Source organism: Mus caroli, chromosome 13 (assembly GCF_900094665.2).
Source record: "Mus caroli chromosome 13, CAROLI_EIJ_v1.1, whole genome shotgun sequence".
In the NCBI taxonomy this organism is placed as follows: domain Eukaryota; kingdom Metazoa; phylum Chordata; class Mammalia; order Rodentia; family Muridae; genus Mus; species Mus caroli.
Window position 1 is genome coordinate 13,532,912 of NC_034582.1, and position 18,403 is coordinate 13,551,314.

The window sequence follows — 18,403 nt, forward strand, 5'->3', positions numbered from 1 at the left end:
CCTTTGATGAGCAAATAAAACTGGTCAGTATATAAATTAGAATACCTAGTACTTACTTGGTAGGATATTTTTATCTTCAGGTTTCAAGTGTGTGTATAGATACACCTTCAGGAGCACTCTGTGACTCTTGTTAGGGTTTATCTTGTGTGTTGTATAACCAATTTGCTGTAATTGGTTCCTCTCCATTAATTCCTGATTGATCAATAAATGGCTGGGGCTTAATTCTGGGTGGAGGGGATAGAAAGGTGGAACTTAGAATTGAGGAGGGATTTTGAGAGACCACAGTGGGAGAAGAGAGAATGAGAAGAAGGTTACCGTAACGTTACATCTAATGGTAGATGGGCAAAGAGCACATGGCCAAGAGAAGTTCATCCTAAGGACAGGCTGATGGAACAGAAACAGCCCAGGAGATATCAGCCTGGCAAACAATGTGCATTTGTGTGGCTTTTAACAGGTGAAAGGATTAGAATAGCTCGGAACCTGCCCAGCATAGCGTCTACAGCTTATTAATAAATTGTTCTGTTTCTGTGTTGTTTACTTGAGAACTATGTGGCTAAAAGGAGGGTAGAAACCTCCAATAGATATTTAGGAGTAAAAAGGTGTGTAGCGACCCTCCAGAATAATAATTTCCTTCAGTAGACTGTAGGGAAAGAAATGCATCCCCATTTTTTTTAAACTTAGAGATTTAGGTTTTGTATTTTTAAGTTGTTCACATAGCATCTGGGAGAGCACCCAGGCCTTCCAGCCAGAAAAACGCAGGAGCACAACAGTGGGTACTGGGTTCAGGTCTCAGCCCTCAGTCTTCTGCAAGGTGCTGACCTGGGAAGTTGTGTTTCTCTGAACTCTGAGAGTTTGCCCATATGTACAGGGGGGACCATCAAAGCCTTCTAAGACATCCCACAGTGCATTAGTGCATTACTGATGGTCCCAGATAGGAGCTCACTAGGGTAGACATTCTCTCTCTCTCTCTCTCTCTCTCTCTCTCTTTCTCTCTCTGTCTCTCTCTCTCTCTCTCTCTCTCATATAACTTGACCTAAATGAGCTTGCAGCTAAGATCCAGCAGTCCTCCAAGATGCTTAAAGAGCTCAGTGCACTCTAANTCTCTCTCTCTCTCTCTCTCTCTCCCTCTCTCTCTCTCTCTCATATAACTTGACCTAAATGAGCTTGCAGCTAAGATCCAGCAGTCCTCCAAGATGCTTAAAGAGCTCAGTGCACTCTAATGAACTACATGATTATTTCTTAGGGATAGACAGCGCTTTCCCACAAGGGTGAATTAACTGACACAGAAGTCTGCTGCACAGGGAACACACTCCTTTACAGTCATTTCTTCTTAATGTGAAGCAGGGTAGCCCTGATCAGCTCCTTGGAACTATAAATAGCATCCTCTAGCTGATTAGCTGTTTAGAATTATAGATGTTCCAGAAATTAACTGGCCTCAAAAGAATGTGTGAGTTTTATCCAGGAGTCTACAGGAGAGGCCATTCTCCTGTTCCCATGAAAACAAAGGCTTATAGATGAAGCATCAAAAGTACAACATGGCAAAAGTTGGCAGTGGCCAGAGCTAAGAAGGAAACAGATAGCTCAGCATCCTGCTTTAGGTAGCAAAGACATGGTTCTCTCTTTCTAGGTCTTTGGGGTGAATTTTACAAAGGTAGTTTTTATTGTGTATTACTGCTAATCTCTCTTGTTAAACAGTGTGCTTTCTTCTAGGGGTGGAGGCTTATGAGACCCTGGAAAATCTTGAGACAGTTTGAGAACCCCTCCTTTCTACAAAGAGGATAAGACCACAAAGTGGAACTCACAACAAAGCTTTGGTGGCAAGGGCAACATCTCCTCACATGAAGGATTCCTGCTTTCAAAAAGCATTTAAAAAACCATGGATAGTTATAAGTGAGAATTGCAGGCAGCAGCGCTTTCCTAAAGAGCACAGGTAGATTTTTATTAAGTTTTAGTTGGGGTTTTAAAGGCTAAGGAAATTGAGCCTGCAGCCTGATGGCCTTGACTCACTAACTTCTTTGAACCTAGCAGGTCACTAGAGCTCAGACTCAGTCAAGACTGCTGCCTGGTGGCCCTGATGCCAGACTTCTCATTTGCAGAACATTTTGAGGGGCTGTGAGGGGATCACTTAGGAAAACAGCACTGAAATGAGGCAATAACGCCCTTAATGGGGCTCGGAGGACAGATTTGCTGTGTAAGTGGATGGGTTGGGTTGTCTGATTATTATTTTGTCTTTATCACCGAGAAGAAGCCATAGCGATATTCTTAGAATGCTACCAACCCCATGAAGATACATTTCCTGCCCTCCAGAGAGTATTGAAAAAAAATGTTCACTAAAAGATGATAGTTGAAATATAGTTCATTCAATTACTATTGCACCTTAAAACCTTCTTTTGTGATATGTTCAAATGGGGGAAATAAAGTTTTTGTCAGACCTATATTTATGAGAAAACATATAGACATCAACTCTTAACTTTCAACAAAATATGTTTGATCCTTATTCATAACACATTGTCTAAATAGATTCTGTTGTTAGTGTAATTTTAAAAGAATAGTAGGGCTTTATGCATTTTATGTTATTTAAATTAGTATTTTGTGGTAAAACCATAAAATTTGTAGAGAAATATCACAGTTTTCCACGTGACCACCCTTGAAATGGAGAGGAGTGTGTGCTTTTTGTCTAGAGTTTCGTTTTTCTTTTGAAAATAAACAAGACAACAGAGGCTGGTATGGAAAATGTAAAGATGTTTGTGTTGTTTTGGGAAAGTTATTTTTATATGTGTTTTCTGTGCTTCACTATAAAAGATGAAGTAAAAGGCACTAGGCGGGATGCCCCAGTTACCCCATCACTGGCTTGCCTGGCTCTAATGGGCCCCGAAGCTTATTCATAAGCAGAACCACACACTACTTCCTTTTCCGCATTACTGGAAAACTGTTTTACAGACTGTGCAGCTGTGGCTTTGGAAGTACATTAGACAGATCTCCTAAGACTCTGGAGAGGACCAACACACAGCTATCGAATTACTTATCTCTCAACCTTATGGCTGAAATGATCATTTATTATAACTTCAGTGAGTTGATCTTAGGGAGTCTCATCTTTCCATGTAAATCATGTGCGAACATTCACCTCTGCAACCTATATGGGGTCGGTTTCTGGGTTTTGATTTTAAAGGAACAGTTATAATTTATTAAATGCCTTATAACCTATATGAGGCCACTCTGCTGATGAATAGGAACATTTATGCTTCAATAAAAACTTAGGTTTTCATTGCATACACTAGCAAGATTTTGCTGAAAGGACCCAGATATAGCTGTCTCTTGTGAGACTATGCCGGGGCCTAGCAAACACAGAAGTGGATGCTCACAGTCAGCTATTGGATGGATCACAGGGCCCCCAATGGAGGAGCTAGAGAAAGAACCCAAGGAGCTAAAGGGATCTGCAACCCTATAGGTGGAACAACATTATGAACTAACCATTACCCTAGAGCTCTTGACTCTAGCTGCATATGTATCAAAAGATGGCCTAGTCGGCCATCACTGGAAAGAGAGGCCCATTGGACTTGCAAACTTTATATGCCCCAGTACAGGGGAACGCCAGGGCCAAAAAGTGGGAGTGGGTGTGTAGGGGNGTGGGGGGGNNGGGTATGGGGGACTTTTGGGATAGCATTGGAAATGTAAATGAGGAAAATACCTAATAAAAAAATTAAAAAAAAAAACTTAGGTTTTCAATATGCTACTGTCTGGAAGATATCTTTGAGCTCGTGGTTATAATTCAGAGGACCTCACATGGAATGCAGTTCTGCTACTGCACCTCTTTGGAGAGCTAAACTGGGGGGGGACTTCCTGCCAGGGTCTGAGCACACTGTCAGAAGTATTCTTGCCTTCCCCACCTACTGTAGGGCTTGAAATGAGGCTGGCCCCTCGATGTTTCACTCAGGGAGGAGTTGCCCTTCGAGAGGCACACCTTCCAGTCATCATCCTCAGGAGGCAGCCTTTAGCTCACAGAGAACATGGAACTTCTCTTCTTATCAAGCAAGCTTCAAGTTGTGTAGAAGAATGCATATTTCTGAGTAACCTGTGTGGGCTGTGTGGGTACATGTCTTCACCCTGTTTTGTTCTTTTTAAAAACGGATGGAAAAAGGTTACCAGGTCTAGTCACAGAAACCTGTAATCTCAGCACTTGGGAGTTGGAGGCTAGTTTTCAAAATGGTAATGTTGTTTAGTTGCTTTTGTGTTTTACATGCTTGGCTCTTTAAAGGACGAAGATGGGTGTCTATGTTCACTAGCTTTCACCTCTCAAGGCTTTAGAGTGGTGGAGGACCTGATTTCATCAGGAAATAGCCACGAGCTTCAGTTAAAATGTAAAATGCTTTCCTTAACCTCAGAATAAAGCAAACTTTCATTTGGTTTTACTTTTCTGTAATAATGCCAATAAAGGGATATTGCCAAAGACACAAGGGAAGCAGTTTTGTAGCTGAACAAATTGATGGTAAATCTACTTGCCAATTTCTCAAAACACTCCTAGGAGCACACGTGGGAACCTTTACTCTCCACCCTCTGGTGCACTGTTCTGAGAAAGGTTGAGGGGCCCTAAGATTGCTTAACATCCCACTGCTGAGACTCACACAACCTTCATCCATGCACCAGAGAAAAATGTTCATCTTGATTAACAGACAGCGTTTACTGATTATTAGGTCTGAGATATTACTATGTGATCAACCTCAGTCTAAGTACTTTAAGCCAATGAACCAATGTCAGTATGCTCCCACTTTTCAGAAGAGAATTCATGGCACTAAGAGAATAAAGGAATCTGCTCGGGCTTCCTGGCTGATGAATGACAGCCTGGCTGCAGATCCCTCCCTGTCTGCCTGTATGTCATACTCCTGCCTCTTGCTGAGCATCCAAATAAAAAAATCATGAAAAACAATGGTGATGATACTTGTGGCATTGTTCATTAAATGTTTAATTGTGTGCTCAAGCTTCTGGGAGGTATTTTTAAAGAGATTATTTCAGTTAATTGTCATAACCAAGGGACAGTGATGTGTGTGTCTCTGTGTGTGTGTGTGTGTGTGTGTGTGTGTGTGTGTAGAATCCAGAAGCCAGCCTTGGGTGTCATTTGTCAGGAGCTGTCTACTTGCTTTTTGAGACAGGCTGTCTCATTGTGACCCATTTGATTATTAAGCTAGGCTTTCCATGAGTCAGCCACGGATCCTCAGGTCTCCACCTCTTCAGTGCTGGGATTCTAAGGGTGTGCTGTCATGCCCAGATTTAACATGGATCCTGGAGCGCAAATTCAGGTCCTCACTCTTGAATGGTGAGCACTTTCCCAATGGGCCATCTTTCTAGTCTACCGCTTGCCTAGATTTTATTGTCCATATAGTATAATTAGAAAACGAGGCTCAGAGGGCTCAAGAATTTGTTCAGACCATATTTGGAATCAAATCCATCACCTTTGACTTATTCTTTTTCTTTTTGCACAAGTATGTGATCCAGGAAGTAAAGAGAACTATAATGATCTCGGCAGTGCAGTAGCCAATGCCAATGTTCTGCTTATTTTCACCTAAAAGGTAAGTTCAAAACTCCTTAGCAACCCTGGGTGGCACAGGTACTTTGTGATTTTAGATTGCTGTGTCTGTTAAACTGATAACTCTACTGATCACTCTCTGTCCTTTGAATTAATAGTTATGATAGGGCAAAGTAAGAAAGGTATGAAAATGGAGGAACATTTTCTCTTATTTGTTATGATTAGAGGCTGGGGTGGGGGTAGAGAAAAAAGTACAGAAAAAGTTATTCTTCAACACACCCAAGGCCATGAGACCTAGGTGGTGAGATTTCTTGCTGTTGAAACCCGAAGGCCAAGATTCTGAAGAAAGATTCGGGCATAAAGAGGAGGCTGACCCTGCAGCAGGTGACTCCTTGAAGGTTATGAGTAGGCTTGGGTAAGCTAAGCCTTGGAAACCAGATAGAATTGGTACCTAAAGTTAATCCCGTGTAGGCTTGAAGGCTCATTTAGGTCTCTTAAATCCTGACTTTGGTCCATAGGATGCAGAAAGGATCTTGGGAAGTGAGGAGAAGGATAAACACTTTGGGTGAGAATGCCCCTACTTGATGGTTTCTGTGTGGAACAAATCTTCTCATCTGTCCATGTAACTATCAATAAGTTCTGCTTCTCAAACTTAGGTTTAACTTTAGCATTAATGCCACCATTCCTGGATACACTTCTAAATACTAAAAAGGACAGGTGCCAAGAACTCCAATAAGGGAATTTCTAAGTATTCAAAGAGTTTTATCTTCATGTCCCCTTGGGAAATCTCTGTGGAGACTTCAGTGGACTGAGTGTGGCAGTCTTAGGTGGCAGGGGTATGTTAACCAACGTGAATTGTACTAACCTAGCTCCAATACTTTTTCTTTTGTATCACATTAACAAGAGACAAAACCCACACCTATTAAATGATTTTTGCTCCCTGTTAAGGTAGTAGATGTTCACTTTAGAATATATGTTTACTATAAATACAAATAAACTACCCTTATACAACTTGTAAGATAACAATAAAAGACACTATATAATTAACTCTGATTTACTGTCTACAGAACCCTATGAGTATTCAGCTTGGTATTCTTACTGACTATGACAGAGATCCCAGGCCTTAGGGTGACTGACAATGGTGGATATTCTGGTTCCTAAGAGGTTTCCACTGGCTATCAAAACATTTGAAAAGAAAGCACCAAGTAGTCCAATGCAAGTCTTACAGTATTTCTCCTTGTGGGAGCATAACTGTATATTCACTTGGATGACAGAACAGAAAAATCAGAGGGAAATGCCTTTCTGTAGATAGATTTGGTGTTGCTCTTCAACTCTTAAAATGTACATCTTGAGGTTGCTTTATTTCTGGGTGTAGCTCTAGGAAGCTGCTTCCAGCATGGGCCTGAAGTATATGTGAGTTATAGATATTAAAACCAACTTTTCCTCCACCCCAATACTCACAGCCTTCCAGAAATCTTAATATGCTTTTGAGAGCCTCCATTTAGAGCTGGCTGCATAAAATGATCTTTTGATGAAAAGGAATTGGAACAAGGGTTAAAGCAGACATTGAAAGGTTACTGTAGAGGGCACAGTGTTCATACAACCCTCCTTTAATATGTGTGGTGTGCACCTGTGATAAGATGATTCATTACACGAGGCCTCTCTTTGACAAGCTCCATCGTTCAGCCCTTGGGCCTCTGATGGGACAATCCTACAACCGCCCAGGAAATATAACAAGGTCAGCTTTTTCTTTCTCTGGGCTGGAGGTAGAGATGGTTTAGCTTATAACGCATCTTTGTTTGCTGTTTATGTAAAATAAAAAACAAGAGTTGAAGACATTGAGATTCCTGCTTTTGTATAGCTGCTGTATGTAGCAGGGAGTTATGTAAACACACTGCCCAGTAAAGCAATGATACTCTCCATGTGTTTCATGTTCATAAATGGCCATGCTGGAAATCTGAGGTCACTAATCACCCAGGCTGGGCTCTGGCTTTCCATTGGAGGACACCCTGCCATCACCTGCCTCAACTCTGCCCTGCATTTTTATGCAGCTTTTATGGTTACTGACGACTGAGGTTCTGTCATGTGTGACCATGACATGGGCACATGAGTGTTGTAGAATGGGTCTCCTGTGACATGGGGAAGGCTTAGTGAACCTGACAGATTAGTGATAATCAACAGGCATGCAAGAGTACCCCCAAATCAGCTACAGTGCAGAGGCTGAATGGCCGTTGGCATCTAACTCCCCGCCCACCACACACACACTTTCTGTTGTTGCTCGAATACAACTTTGCATTAGCTTCTCACGCATACAGAATATGGCTTTACTGTGGTTAGTTTGGATATATCACACCAACCAGCAAAAGACACTAGTTTCCCCCCTTAACGTCAAAAAATTTTAAGTAAAAAATTTTAAAAAAAGCAAAGTAATGTTTTCTTTGAAAAATTTAGTTTTTGATTGTTTATTTCAAAAAATGTCCCAGTAGTGAGAAGGGAGAAAGTCTTTAACTCAGGCCATAATACTAGTCATCTCACAAAACAAAAACAACATAAAACCTTGACATTTTAGAGGGAAAGAAAGAAAAATCTTGCCTGTAAAAACATAGAAACACTTCCCCACCCTCTTCTATTCTTGACGTTGCAGTGAACATTCTTTATTTGCCTCAAATAGATGCAGCTACATATCACTGTCATGCAAAAGAAATTCATTTCCTTTCCGAGTTCAATCTGCCGTAAAATTCACTCTTCCTCCCGTCTCCCACTCACCTGTCCTTGTGCATTAGTAACTAGTTGACCTGTGACCCCCTGAAGGCTGGAGAGGGCATTGCCAAAGGCCTGTGAACTTGCTATGGAGCCCATGGCTGCTGCAGCAGCGGCGGCCTGGCTTGCTAGAGGATTATTAACCAGCTGCAAAGAAAGAAAAGATCAGGGTGAAAACCACCACGTGGCAGGGTAACCACACAGCGACGCAACGTTCCCTCCAGCTTGCTCATGCAAAGGGCCCCGAACCCACTGCAGGGTCCCAGGAAGAGATTGAAAATTGACTAGAGGAAGTCAGGGACATGGTGGGGGGCTCAGCTGAGGGATAGCCTAGGAGGGAAGGAGCCTGAATTTGGGGGTTGGCAGTGGGGGAAATCCCAGAATAAAAATCATGGAATGAAATGTCAGCCTTCCTTGAAATCGTCGTGTGAAGCAGGATGGGTGGAGGAAATTGATGTTCACAGGGTTTCTGTGTGGATTTATCATTCCCACGTATGAATCACAGCTTCTTTTAGGGTTGTTTGTGAGGGGCAGGTTTCCCACCTCACTTTCATTCCCGAGGTTCAAAGCAACCAAAATCAATGAAATGACAGCCCGGCTCCCGTGCCCTCAGAGAGCAAGTGGGTCTTGGGGCTTATTTTGAGGAGAGATTCAAAGTCACTGGTGAATGGTCAGGTTGACAATTACTTCCTGTTTTATCTCACATGTGGCCCTTTCCTGCAACAAACGTATAACAGGAAGGAATAAACAGAAGGGAGAGAGACCAGCACAGGGAAGTGAGTATGGCTGCCAAATTCTGTTTTTCCGTGGAGACCAATTCAATATTCTTTCTCCTGCCAATTTTCCACACCGCAGGTTTTCAGGCCTTCTGACCATGAGGCAGAAGGGTGGCAGGAACTGAAATCTGCATTTAGGTTAATGACTAGATATAAATTCAAGAAACATTTAAACTATTTTCACACTATTGGTTTTGATACATGAATTTCATTTGTATTTATTCTAGGGTGTTATTTTTCCCCCTCTGTACAGTTTCTCTCAACTTCAACAACTGTGTATAATAATGCATTTTCCATCACCACGTTCCACATCCATGCAACTCCTGCATTTTAGCAGAGACCTGCCAAGGCCACGGCCTGGGGGAGACGAGTTAGTCCTACCTAGTCCAAGTCTTGGCTCGTCTAGCGCTCCTCTTCTATTAGTATTATTTCTCCGTTTTAAACATTCTTTATTCTTCTCTGTCGACTCTGCTCTCCCCTTTCCCTCTTTCTTTTTCTTTCAGAAAATATTTTGTGTCTTTATTGTTTTGGGAATTTCCCCAGAGTTTACATCATCTGTACTGCTAAACAATACGCCAGTGTCTTAGACATAGAGTTCTCAGTTTCCATCCCAGAATTTACATTACTTATCTGATGAGTAAAGAAATAATAAAGGGGGCATAGGAGACTTTTAGTGTATATCCTTGTTTTCACTTATACCCAAAATCTCATTTACCCAGCACATTGTTTTAGAAAGAAAAATCTACTTTAAGCTCATTACTTTGCCTTTTGTCATTATCTCTTTCCTAAGAAAAATAACTGGTTTAAGTAGAAAAAAGAAAAAAAACTCATTCTTTGGCCTAGTGAGAAATCCTGTCTTACCCCAGATGAGTAGCCTTGACCTTGGAGTTTGGTGTATGTCTGTAGAGTGACTCTGGCTGAGAAGTGGGATGTGTTAAGAGAAAATACTTGCTTTAGTTTGAATGCCCACAGTGGATGATCCACATTGTGTTCTTGGGGCACAGAGCCCTCTAGCGCCTAGCACAGACATTGCACACTGGCCTTCCATTCTGAGCTCATTTGAGAAGACTTGGCTTACATTGTTTTTATGCATAAAGCTGAAATGATCACAAAATTCCTGGAGTCATAAGATAAACTTAACCCCGAAAGAATGATTAATTTATGTGCAATTTGGTTTTAGTTTTGAAAAGACAATTTTGTCTACAGTTGTGAGTGAAAATTTTAAGTGCATACATAGTCAATGTCTATTTAATGACGATCGTACAGCACTTCTTTGATATCTTCTAGGCCAACCAAGATATCACTTAGGGAGCCAGGCGTGGTGGTGCACGCCTTTAATCCCAGCACTCGGGAGGCAGAGGCAGGCGGATTTCTGAGTTCCAGGCCAGCCTGGTCTACAAAGTGAGTTCCAGGACAGCCAGGGCTACACAGAGAAACCCTGTCTCGAAAAACCAAAAAAAAAAAAAAAAAAAAAAAAAAAAAAAAGATATCACTTAGGAAAGGATGGACTGACCCTCTGGGTGTAGCACAATAATGGAAACCGAGAACTCTCTATGTCTGAGATATTGGTGTATTATTCAGTAGTAGTCAACTATATTTGCTGTAAAATCAGATACTGCACAAATATATAAAGCAAAGTCAATTACTTAAAAAGACTTCTGAGTCTTCTGTTTAAGGGTTAGAAATGGGTAACAGGGCTGGGGCAATGGTGGCTCACGCCTTTAATCCAAGCACTTGGGAGGCAGAGGCAGGCAGATTTCTAAATTCGAGGCCAGCTTGGTCTACAGAGTGAGTTCCAGAACAGCTACACAGAGAAACCCTGTCTGGAAAAACAAACAAACAAACAAAAACAAAAACAAAAAAATGAAAAAAAGAAATGGGTAATGGGTGTTTCAGAAGATTGCTAAACTACCTCAAATGGTTTCTTTCTTCTTCTTATGTTATTGCCTGGTTCTGTGATTTCTCTGTCCTTATGCCATGTGTGTATATACATATGGGTATGTGTCTTGCATGAATTACTTCTCTATCTTAAAGGAGAGACTGTCAACTTGCATGATTGTTTTTGTTGTTGTTATTCTGTTTTGCAGAGCTAACCCAGGGCCTTGTATACTCTAAACAAATGCTTTCCCACTGAGCTATATCCCCTAGCCTTGGATGGCTCTTATATCCACAGATAGCTCCCTGCTTTGTCTTTGTGGATAGTACCTTGTTCTATGAAGAAGTCTGGCAGGCCTTTTTCTACAGCTAGAATGCACAAGCCCGATGTGGCTGCTGTGGTACAAGCCAGGGTCAGAGCAGCCTGGATAGTGATCATAGTGGACACAACTTCATGAAATACTTCTTGGCTCTTTGGTTGGACAGGGATGCACTGCCATTAAGAGAAGTGGCAGGGGTGGGAGTGGGAAAGGCCATCACCTCAGGCCTTGTCTCTCTGTGCTGTCCATAGTCATGTCCCATTAGCAGTGCTCCGATCACTATTTTTTCTTGATTGGAGACTCAGGCTAGATTTGGACAGCTGTGAGACCATGCACAATAAATGCATATAATGAGCTTAGTACTGTCTGAGGCCAACTGGGCATTTGGAAATGGCTGCCAAGTTTATGCCTTCCTATCTTTCATTGTCAGTATGTCTACCAGGAAAAAGGCAGCCTGGAAGAAATCTGACTGTATTACATGGTGTGTTTTCAACAGATCTGTTCAAGACATGCTGATTCTAGTGTGTTCTTATTATAAATACAGGAGGTCTCAGAGTAAGGATTTGTAGCAGATGAGAGTTTTGACGTTACGTCCGGAGCACATCAAGCGTGCCTACAGAATCTACAGCTGGTCAAATCTACTCACTGAAATGCCCATTTCTGAAGACATTTCCTTTTCTAGAAATTTACAGAACAAAACATCAAAGTAAGTTTAAATATAGTCGTGTACCTCTGACATAGTGTACCAATGTACCAAACCCTACCTTTCCCTTGCTTTTTGAGGAGAGTCAGGCTGCAAAACCAGATGGGCTCAGTAGATGCAAAGAAACTCAAACCCCATTTTTACCTGGATAAAATAGGGGCGGGGGAATGACAGCACTCATGAGAGTACAATGGGAGTCAAGTGAACGTGTGCAGGTAAAAGTGTTAGATATACAACCATAGCTCACGCTCTGAACAAGTACTGACAAACACTCTCCCAGATCACACAGCACAGAACCTTCTTACCTTCGACATAATATGACAGTTGTTCTGCTTTTAATACAGTTTCTTTAGAGTTTGTGCTTGATTATTTTTGGCAGGGTGCTCCCCTGTAACCCAGGATGACCTCCAACTTGAGATTATCCTGCCTTAGCCTCCACAGTGCCGTAGTTATAGGCATGTATCACCACGGCTGGCTCTGTGATTTTAAAAAGGTAGCTTAGGGAAGCTACTAGCCAATCAACATGGTAACTAGATGAGTTCTGTAGTTGTAAAGAATATAAGAGTAGAAGGTATATAAAACAAATAAAAATAGATGAATACCAGGAGAAGGTATGCAAAACAAAAAAGAATTTGAAACAGTTGTCACCTATTTGTCTCACATCTGTCCTGTGCATCGGTAGAGACAACCATGCTTTAATTCTGGAAGCAGGGGTGGTAGGTGACAGAGAACTCAGAGAAGACATGACTTTCTTTATTATACATTATCCTTAGACTTAGTTCATAATATTTTAAAATTCTCTTCAAGTGTTCATTTTACAATTTAATCCCTGGCTCGTGTCAAAACATTGTGAAGTAGCTTATTTTATAGTTGTTTATTAGATAATGAAGACACGCAATAGAAAAGATTAGAGAAAAATAGCTCTTGGTGTTTACCGTGATCTTTTTCTCTCCCTCCCTCTCTTCCTCCTTCCCTCCCTCTCTCCCTCCCCACTTTCTCTGTTTCTGAAGGGCTTCATGTAAACAAGGATGGCCTCATATGTTCCATGTATCCAATGACTACCTTGGACTCCTGATCCTCCTTGCCTCTACCTGTAATTATTTATTTCTGTGTTCATAAATCAAGGTGACTCTTGGATGCTAATCTCAGGAAAATAAGTCCACATATCCAAATCTATGCTTTGTGAATTTCTTTGCTGTCTATGAACATTAAATTATGATAAAAAATTAACAGTTTTGCAAAGAGCAGCCTTCAGGGGTGTCATGTACGACATCTACAGATGTCACCATCACAGATGTCACCACAGAACAAAGCAATGCTTTTTTCTAAGTGTTTTTCTGAGAGACTCCTATCCTGCATCATGGTAAAAGATTCATGTTTCTTGAAGTTGGATATCAGCAGTCATAACTTTTTAAAAGAAACCTGCTGATTAAATTACAATAGTACAATCCATTTGCATAAATAGGACAGCACATTGAGGCAGTTTAGCTGTGACATGATATGAAATGTTTATGTCTATTTCCTAAGAGGGCTTTCTGGATGCATAGGCTCAAAGCCTTCCTGGTGCATAATTGCAGGTGATCTATGGTTTTGTCATTCTCTGTGAGCCACATGGATTTTACAGAGCATGGGTTTAGGAGCAGTCGTTTTTGCTACTAAATCTTTAGTTTAGCGTCTTGGTGTGTGGTCCCATTTCATTTTAAATGAGCACATTGAGGAGTGCACAACTGACTCCTTAAGTAGGGGCCAGCAACTCTCAAAGGCTATTTAGAAACAGTCGGGAAAACAGGGCAGTTTTTAGTTCATTTACATACATTAAGACCTTGTCTTTCCCTCTACCTATAGGCTGGAAAGAATCATGTCTGTTGTGTCTTTGAGACTCTTTAACCAAACTGGCCCTCCTGCTCCTTAACATTTGTTTTGGGTGATGAACGGAAGAGACTTGTTGGATGGGTGGCTCTGTCCCTCTTAATGAGCTACTTCACATATGGTTTTTGCTGGGAGGCTCCCCTTCCCCATCTATGATTGTCACTGTGTGTGAGACTCTTAGAACAGTTGGAAAACAGTTTCTAGTGTTTAATACTGAGCTGACCCTCAGCTCTCTGTCTTCCTGCTCTATTGCAGAGATGGCTCTGTGTTAAATGCTGTCTGTCCATTCAGCATCTGTGAAACAAACAAAGGTCTACAGTGACCTTTCGGGCTGAGGTGATCTGAGGCACTTCAGTATCCTAAAACACTTTGGTTCATTAACATAAAGTCACATCAATTTCTCTATACTTTTGGAATTAATCTTATTTTAAAGGCAAACTGACAAGGAGAACACCCTCTTCTTTTTTTAACAAACAGCCATATTGCTGAAGAGGAGTTTTAGAAAACAATGCAACATGTTTGTTGGATTCCCTAGCTATGGGCCAGGACAAAGAGAACCCTGATCCTGCAGGGTTCTATCTTGTGAGTGGGGCCTCAGACATGTCCCTACCCCAACAGGAGGAAGCTGGAACTTCATCTTTCACATCTGACAGTCATCATTATTCAGCAACCTGTGGGTAAGCGAGGACTGGAACCCTCCAGGTGTGGATGGCTCTGGGCTTAAGAGATAAAATTGATTCTGTTGCCCAAGGAAGCCCTTGGGATGTGATAGTTACTGAAGCAGAATGGTGGGGACAAGTGGAATTACAATTGATCTCATTAGAGATTATGTGACATGATAAGTACTCCTTGGTTCTCATCCCCTTTAATTATCATGGAGCTCTTAGATCCTTGGAATTTCTGAGTGTTACAGTAGGCGAGCAGCTGAATATTACTTATGAGACCCTTATACCTCACTTGAGCCAGTTGTGGAGGTTGGAAACTAGTTGCAAGAAGAGCCATCGTGCTAAACTGGCAGAGGCTTAGAACTTTGAGTTCACCGCTACTCTCTAGAGATTGAAGAGGGCCCAAGAAGGTTCCCATTGATTTCAGAAGTTAAGTCATGTGTATAATGGCATTGGAGTGTTCCATTGCTGTGAAGGAAGGTACTGTGCCCCCAACCATCTAGAAACAGAAGTTCCTGCACTCAGGACCCTCTGGATCTTGCCCTGTGTATGCCCTCCTCTGGAGCAGTGGCTCTTAAACTTCTTAATGCTGTGACCCTTAATGCAGTTCCTCAGGTTGTGCTAATCTCCAACCATAAAATTATTCTTGTTGCTACTTCATAACTGTAATTTTGCTACTGTTATGAATCATAATGCAAATATGCAGTGTATCTGATATGTGGCCCCCAAAGGGGTTATGACTTTCAGGTTGGGAACCACTGATTTAGTTCTTCATTCATATCCTTTCTAATACCCTTCACAACAAAATAATAAACATATTTCCTTGTGTTCTGTGAGGTATAATACCAAATTAATGTACAGGAACAGGGACTGATGGGAACCCACGAGTTGTAGAGGGATCCAGCACTTACAGGTGGCATATTTAACATGGATGTGTGTGTGTCAGGGGTGGAGGGACTGATCTTGTCAAGTTATATGTTTTTTACTTGTGAGGCCTTCCTAACTCCAGATAACTAGCCTCAGAATTGAATTAAACAGTTGGATCTATACTTGGTGTTCACAGAGAATTGGAGAATTGCTTGGTGTAGGGAAAACAGCCAAATATCTTTCAGGACAGAAATATAAGTAAACGAGCAATTGCCTTTTTAAACAATCATGTATATTCTATAATTACAGATATTACACATATCCTTTTGCTTAGTAATTTCTTTATCCCACAAGCACCTACTCAATACCCAATACGTTTCGGGCATAGTATCTCAATGAATGACCAACTGACATGTTCCCTATCTAGTGGGGCTTATATTCAAACAGAGGAAGAAACTTGGTAGTAAAGGAAGTAATGTTAAGAAAAGATAAGCCACCCAGTCATTGACTTCCAATCTTGGAGGCGTGATGATATAGAGTGGAGACAGTGAGAGCAGATGGGGTGGACCCCAGGATGGCTTAGCAGCTGTGATCTGAGTACCTGGACCTGTTCAGAATTGTACAGAAATGGGACTGGCAATTAATGGGCTATTCTATACCTTAAAGGAAAAATTCTTATAATGCAATGACTGGGAGCCTGGATTCTGGAACTAACTCTGAAGCTGCTCTTAGGTACCTGTGTCTCAGACTCTTCAACTTTGGTGAAAAGATACACAACTCAAGGCTGATAGTGCAGTCTAGTGGTAGAGCATGCACTTGGCACACAGGAAGTCCTGGATTCAAACCTTAGCATCACATGCATGCAACACCATGAAACAAAACAACAAAAAATGAGCCATTTTAATGAAGCAGTTCATGAAACATATTAGAAGAGTTTCCTGGCATAGAGTAGTAAGCCCCTTGTGAGTCTTACTATGATAATTGTATCCATTCTCTTATAGGCATACAATGTTTTAGGACTAAGTCCATTCATAAGGTCACAGCATCCTGGGTAGCTGGTTGGCCACTTTTCAGATTTTAACCTGCCCAAGGGGTTTGCATTGTGATAGCTTTCCTTGCTGGTCCCACATTTCATTTTTCCTGAGCACTCTTTAGAGACACTTTCCCTAGTTACAGTTATTCAAGGTACACTTCTTACAAGAGTCATGCCAAAACCATCGGAGGGAAATGAAACAATGCCCAGATTTGTATAAAAAAAATCAACGATGGAAGGGTCATAGGTAAAGAAGAGTCCTGGGTAGGTGCTCGAAGACACGGGGTGGCAAACTGACTTGGCTCACAGTCTATTCTGCTTTTAACGTGTAGCTGTATTTTCCCCACAATAATAGTTCTTAAAGATCTCTTTTGTGATACTTGACTGGATTTAGAATCACCATGGAAATACACTTCTAAGAGTTTCTGTGAGGACATTTCCAGAATGGTTTAGCTGAGGAGGGAATCCTGAATGTGGGTGGTACTATCCTTCTGATGGGCTGAGTTCTGGACCAATAAGGGTCAAACAAAGGAGAGAGGCAGCTGAGCGCAGGCTTGTATCTCCCTGTTTCCACTGCAGACTCAATGTGACTGGCTGTCTCATGCTCCTGCTGCCAGGGCATCTATCTCCACCATAATGGGCTGCATCCTCAAACTGTGAGCCAGAACAGGGTCTAAAGCCTTTCTTCCTAAAGTTGCTTGTGTGGAGCACATTTCCACAGTGATGAGAAAACTAAACAAACTCATCTTTCTGTTGTCTGCCCAGTCCTCTCACTTCACAAGACCCAGCAAAACACTAATATTTGTCGGCTCTCTTTCCTTCCCTTTCTAAACACCATCTAGTAACTTTTGGTTCATGGCTGTATTTTCAGTTTCTTTCACAATGAAAGACTCTCAGAGGCCCTGGATAGATGTTTATTGAATTAGTATGCAAATGAGTGTACAAAAAAAAATCTTCCTCAAGACAAGACTTTTGTGGGAAGTGAATCCTTCACTATTTACAAAAAAAGAGTGTATGTACATTTTTCCTTTTAAAAACAGTCTAAACTCTCTGACTTCACATTACATCAATAAACCTAAGCTTTAGGTGTGGAGTAAAAGGCCAGAGACTTCTTAGTCCCTTAGTGGTAATTCATCAGGTAAATTAGGGCCAAGAAATGCAGTTCTAGAAGCACACACCTACAAGGCTACAATGGCCTCGAATGATCTTTCTGACCATAGTCAGTTATACTCCAGGATAGATGATGATGGCATGTAAGGATGGAGATGTAGCTTTTCTTTGGACATCTTGAATGAAAAGCTGTATGTGATCTCTTATACACTGAAAGCCTAGAAATGGTGTAGAGAACTGAACAGAGGGCTTAATCTTGATTTGAGATTATAGTCATGGGTTTCATAATGATATTTCAGTTAATGATGGACTGCATATGGAGTTGTGGTCATATAAGACCACAGCAGAAGTGAAGCATTTTTATTGTTTAGTGATGCTGGAGTTGCCACATTGCCACATCACAATACATTACTTATATTTTGTGTTGGTGTTAGCTAATGTAGCAATCATAAGAATGTATAGCACTTACATAAGCATGTAGTACTTCATAATGATAACAATTGACTGTGTTGCTGATTTATGCATTTACTGCATAATACTTTGTATTGTTATTCTTTGTATTGTTATTATAGAAGGCACTCCTTTCAGTTATGCAGGAATTTAACTGTAAAAAAGCATACTGTGTTACATGGGCAGCAAGCTCATCCATTTCTGCCTATTGTGTTTCCTGATTGCATCACACAGGTACAGTCAGTAATTGACCTATGCTGTCCAGGTTCATTTTGTAATATTTGCATGGTGGGTGATAAAATGGCTCAATAACACAGTTCTAAAATTGTATGCCTTTCAGTAAGCTACTCCTGACTCTACTTGAGCACTGAAAGTTAAGGTAGTAGTATATGTGGCCTTTGGGTCTCTCTCTCTCTCTCTCTCTCTCTCTCTCTCTCTCTCTCTCTCTCTCTCT

General features: G+C 41.3%; 1 protein-coding gene across 2 annotated transcripts in view; it reads right to left on the reverse strand.

The window, feature by feature from the left end:
* The window catches only part of Pou6f2 (POU class 6 homeobox 2), a 382,578-nt gene that overhangs the window by 42,445 nt on the left and 321,730 nt on the right, over positions 1-18,403 (reverse strand). For both annotated transcript variants that reach the window (XM_021180807.1, XM_021180808.2), the window contains exon 5: positions 8,288-8,428. In XM_021180807.1, the coding sequence (XP_021036466.1) occupies positions 8,288-8,428 (141 nt within the window). The remainder of the gene's footprint in view (positions 1-8,287; positions 8,429-18,403) is intronic.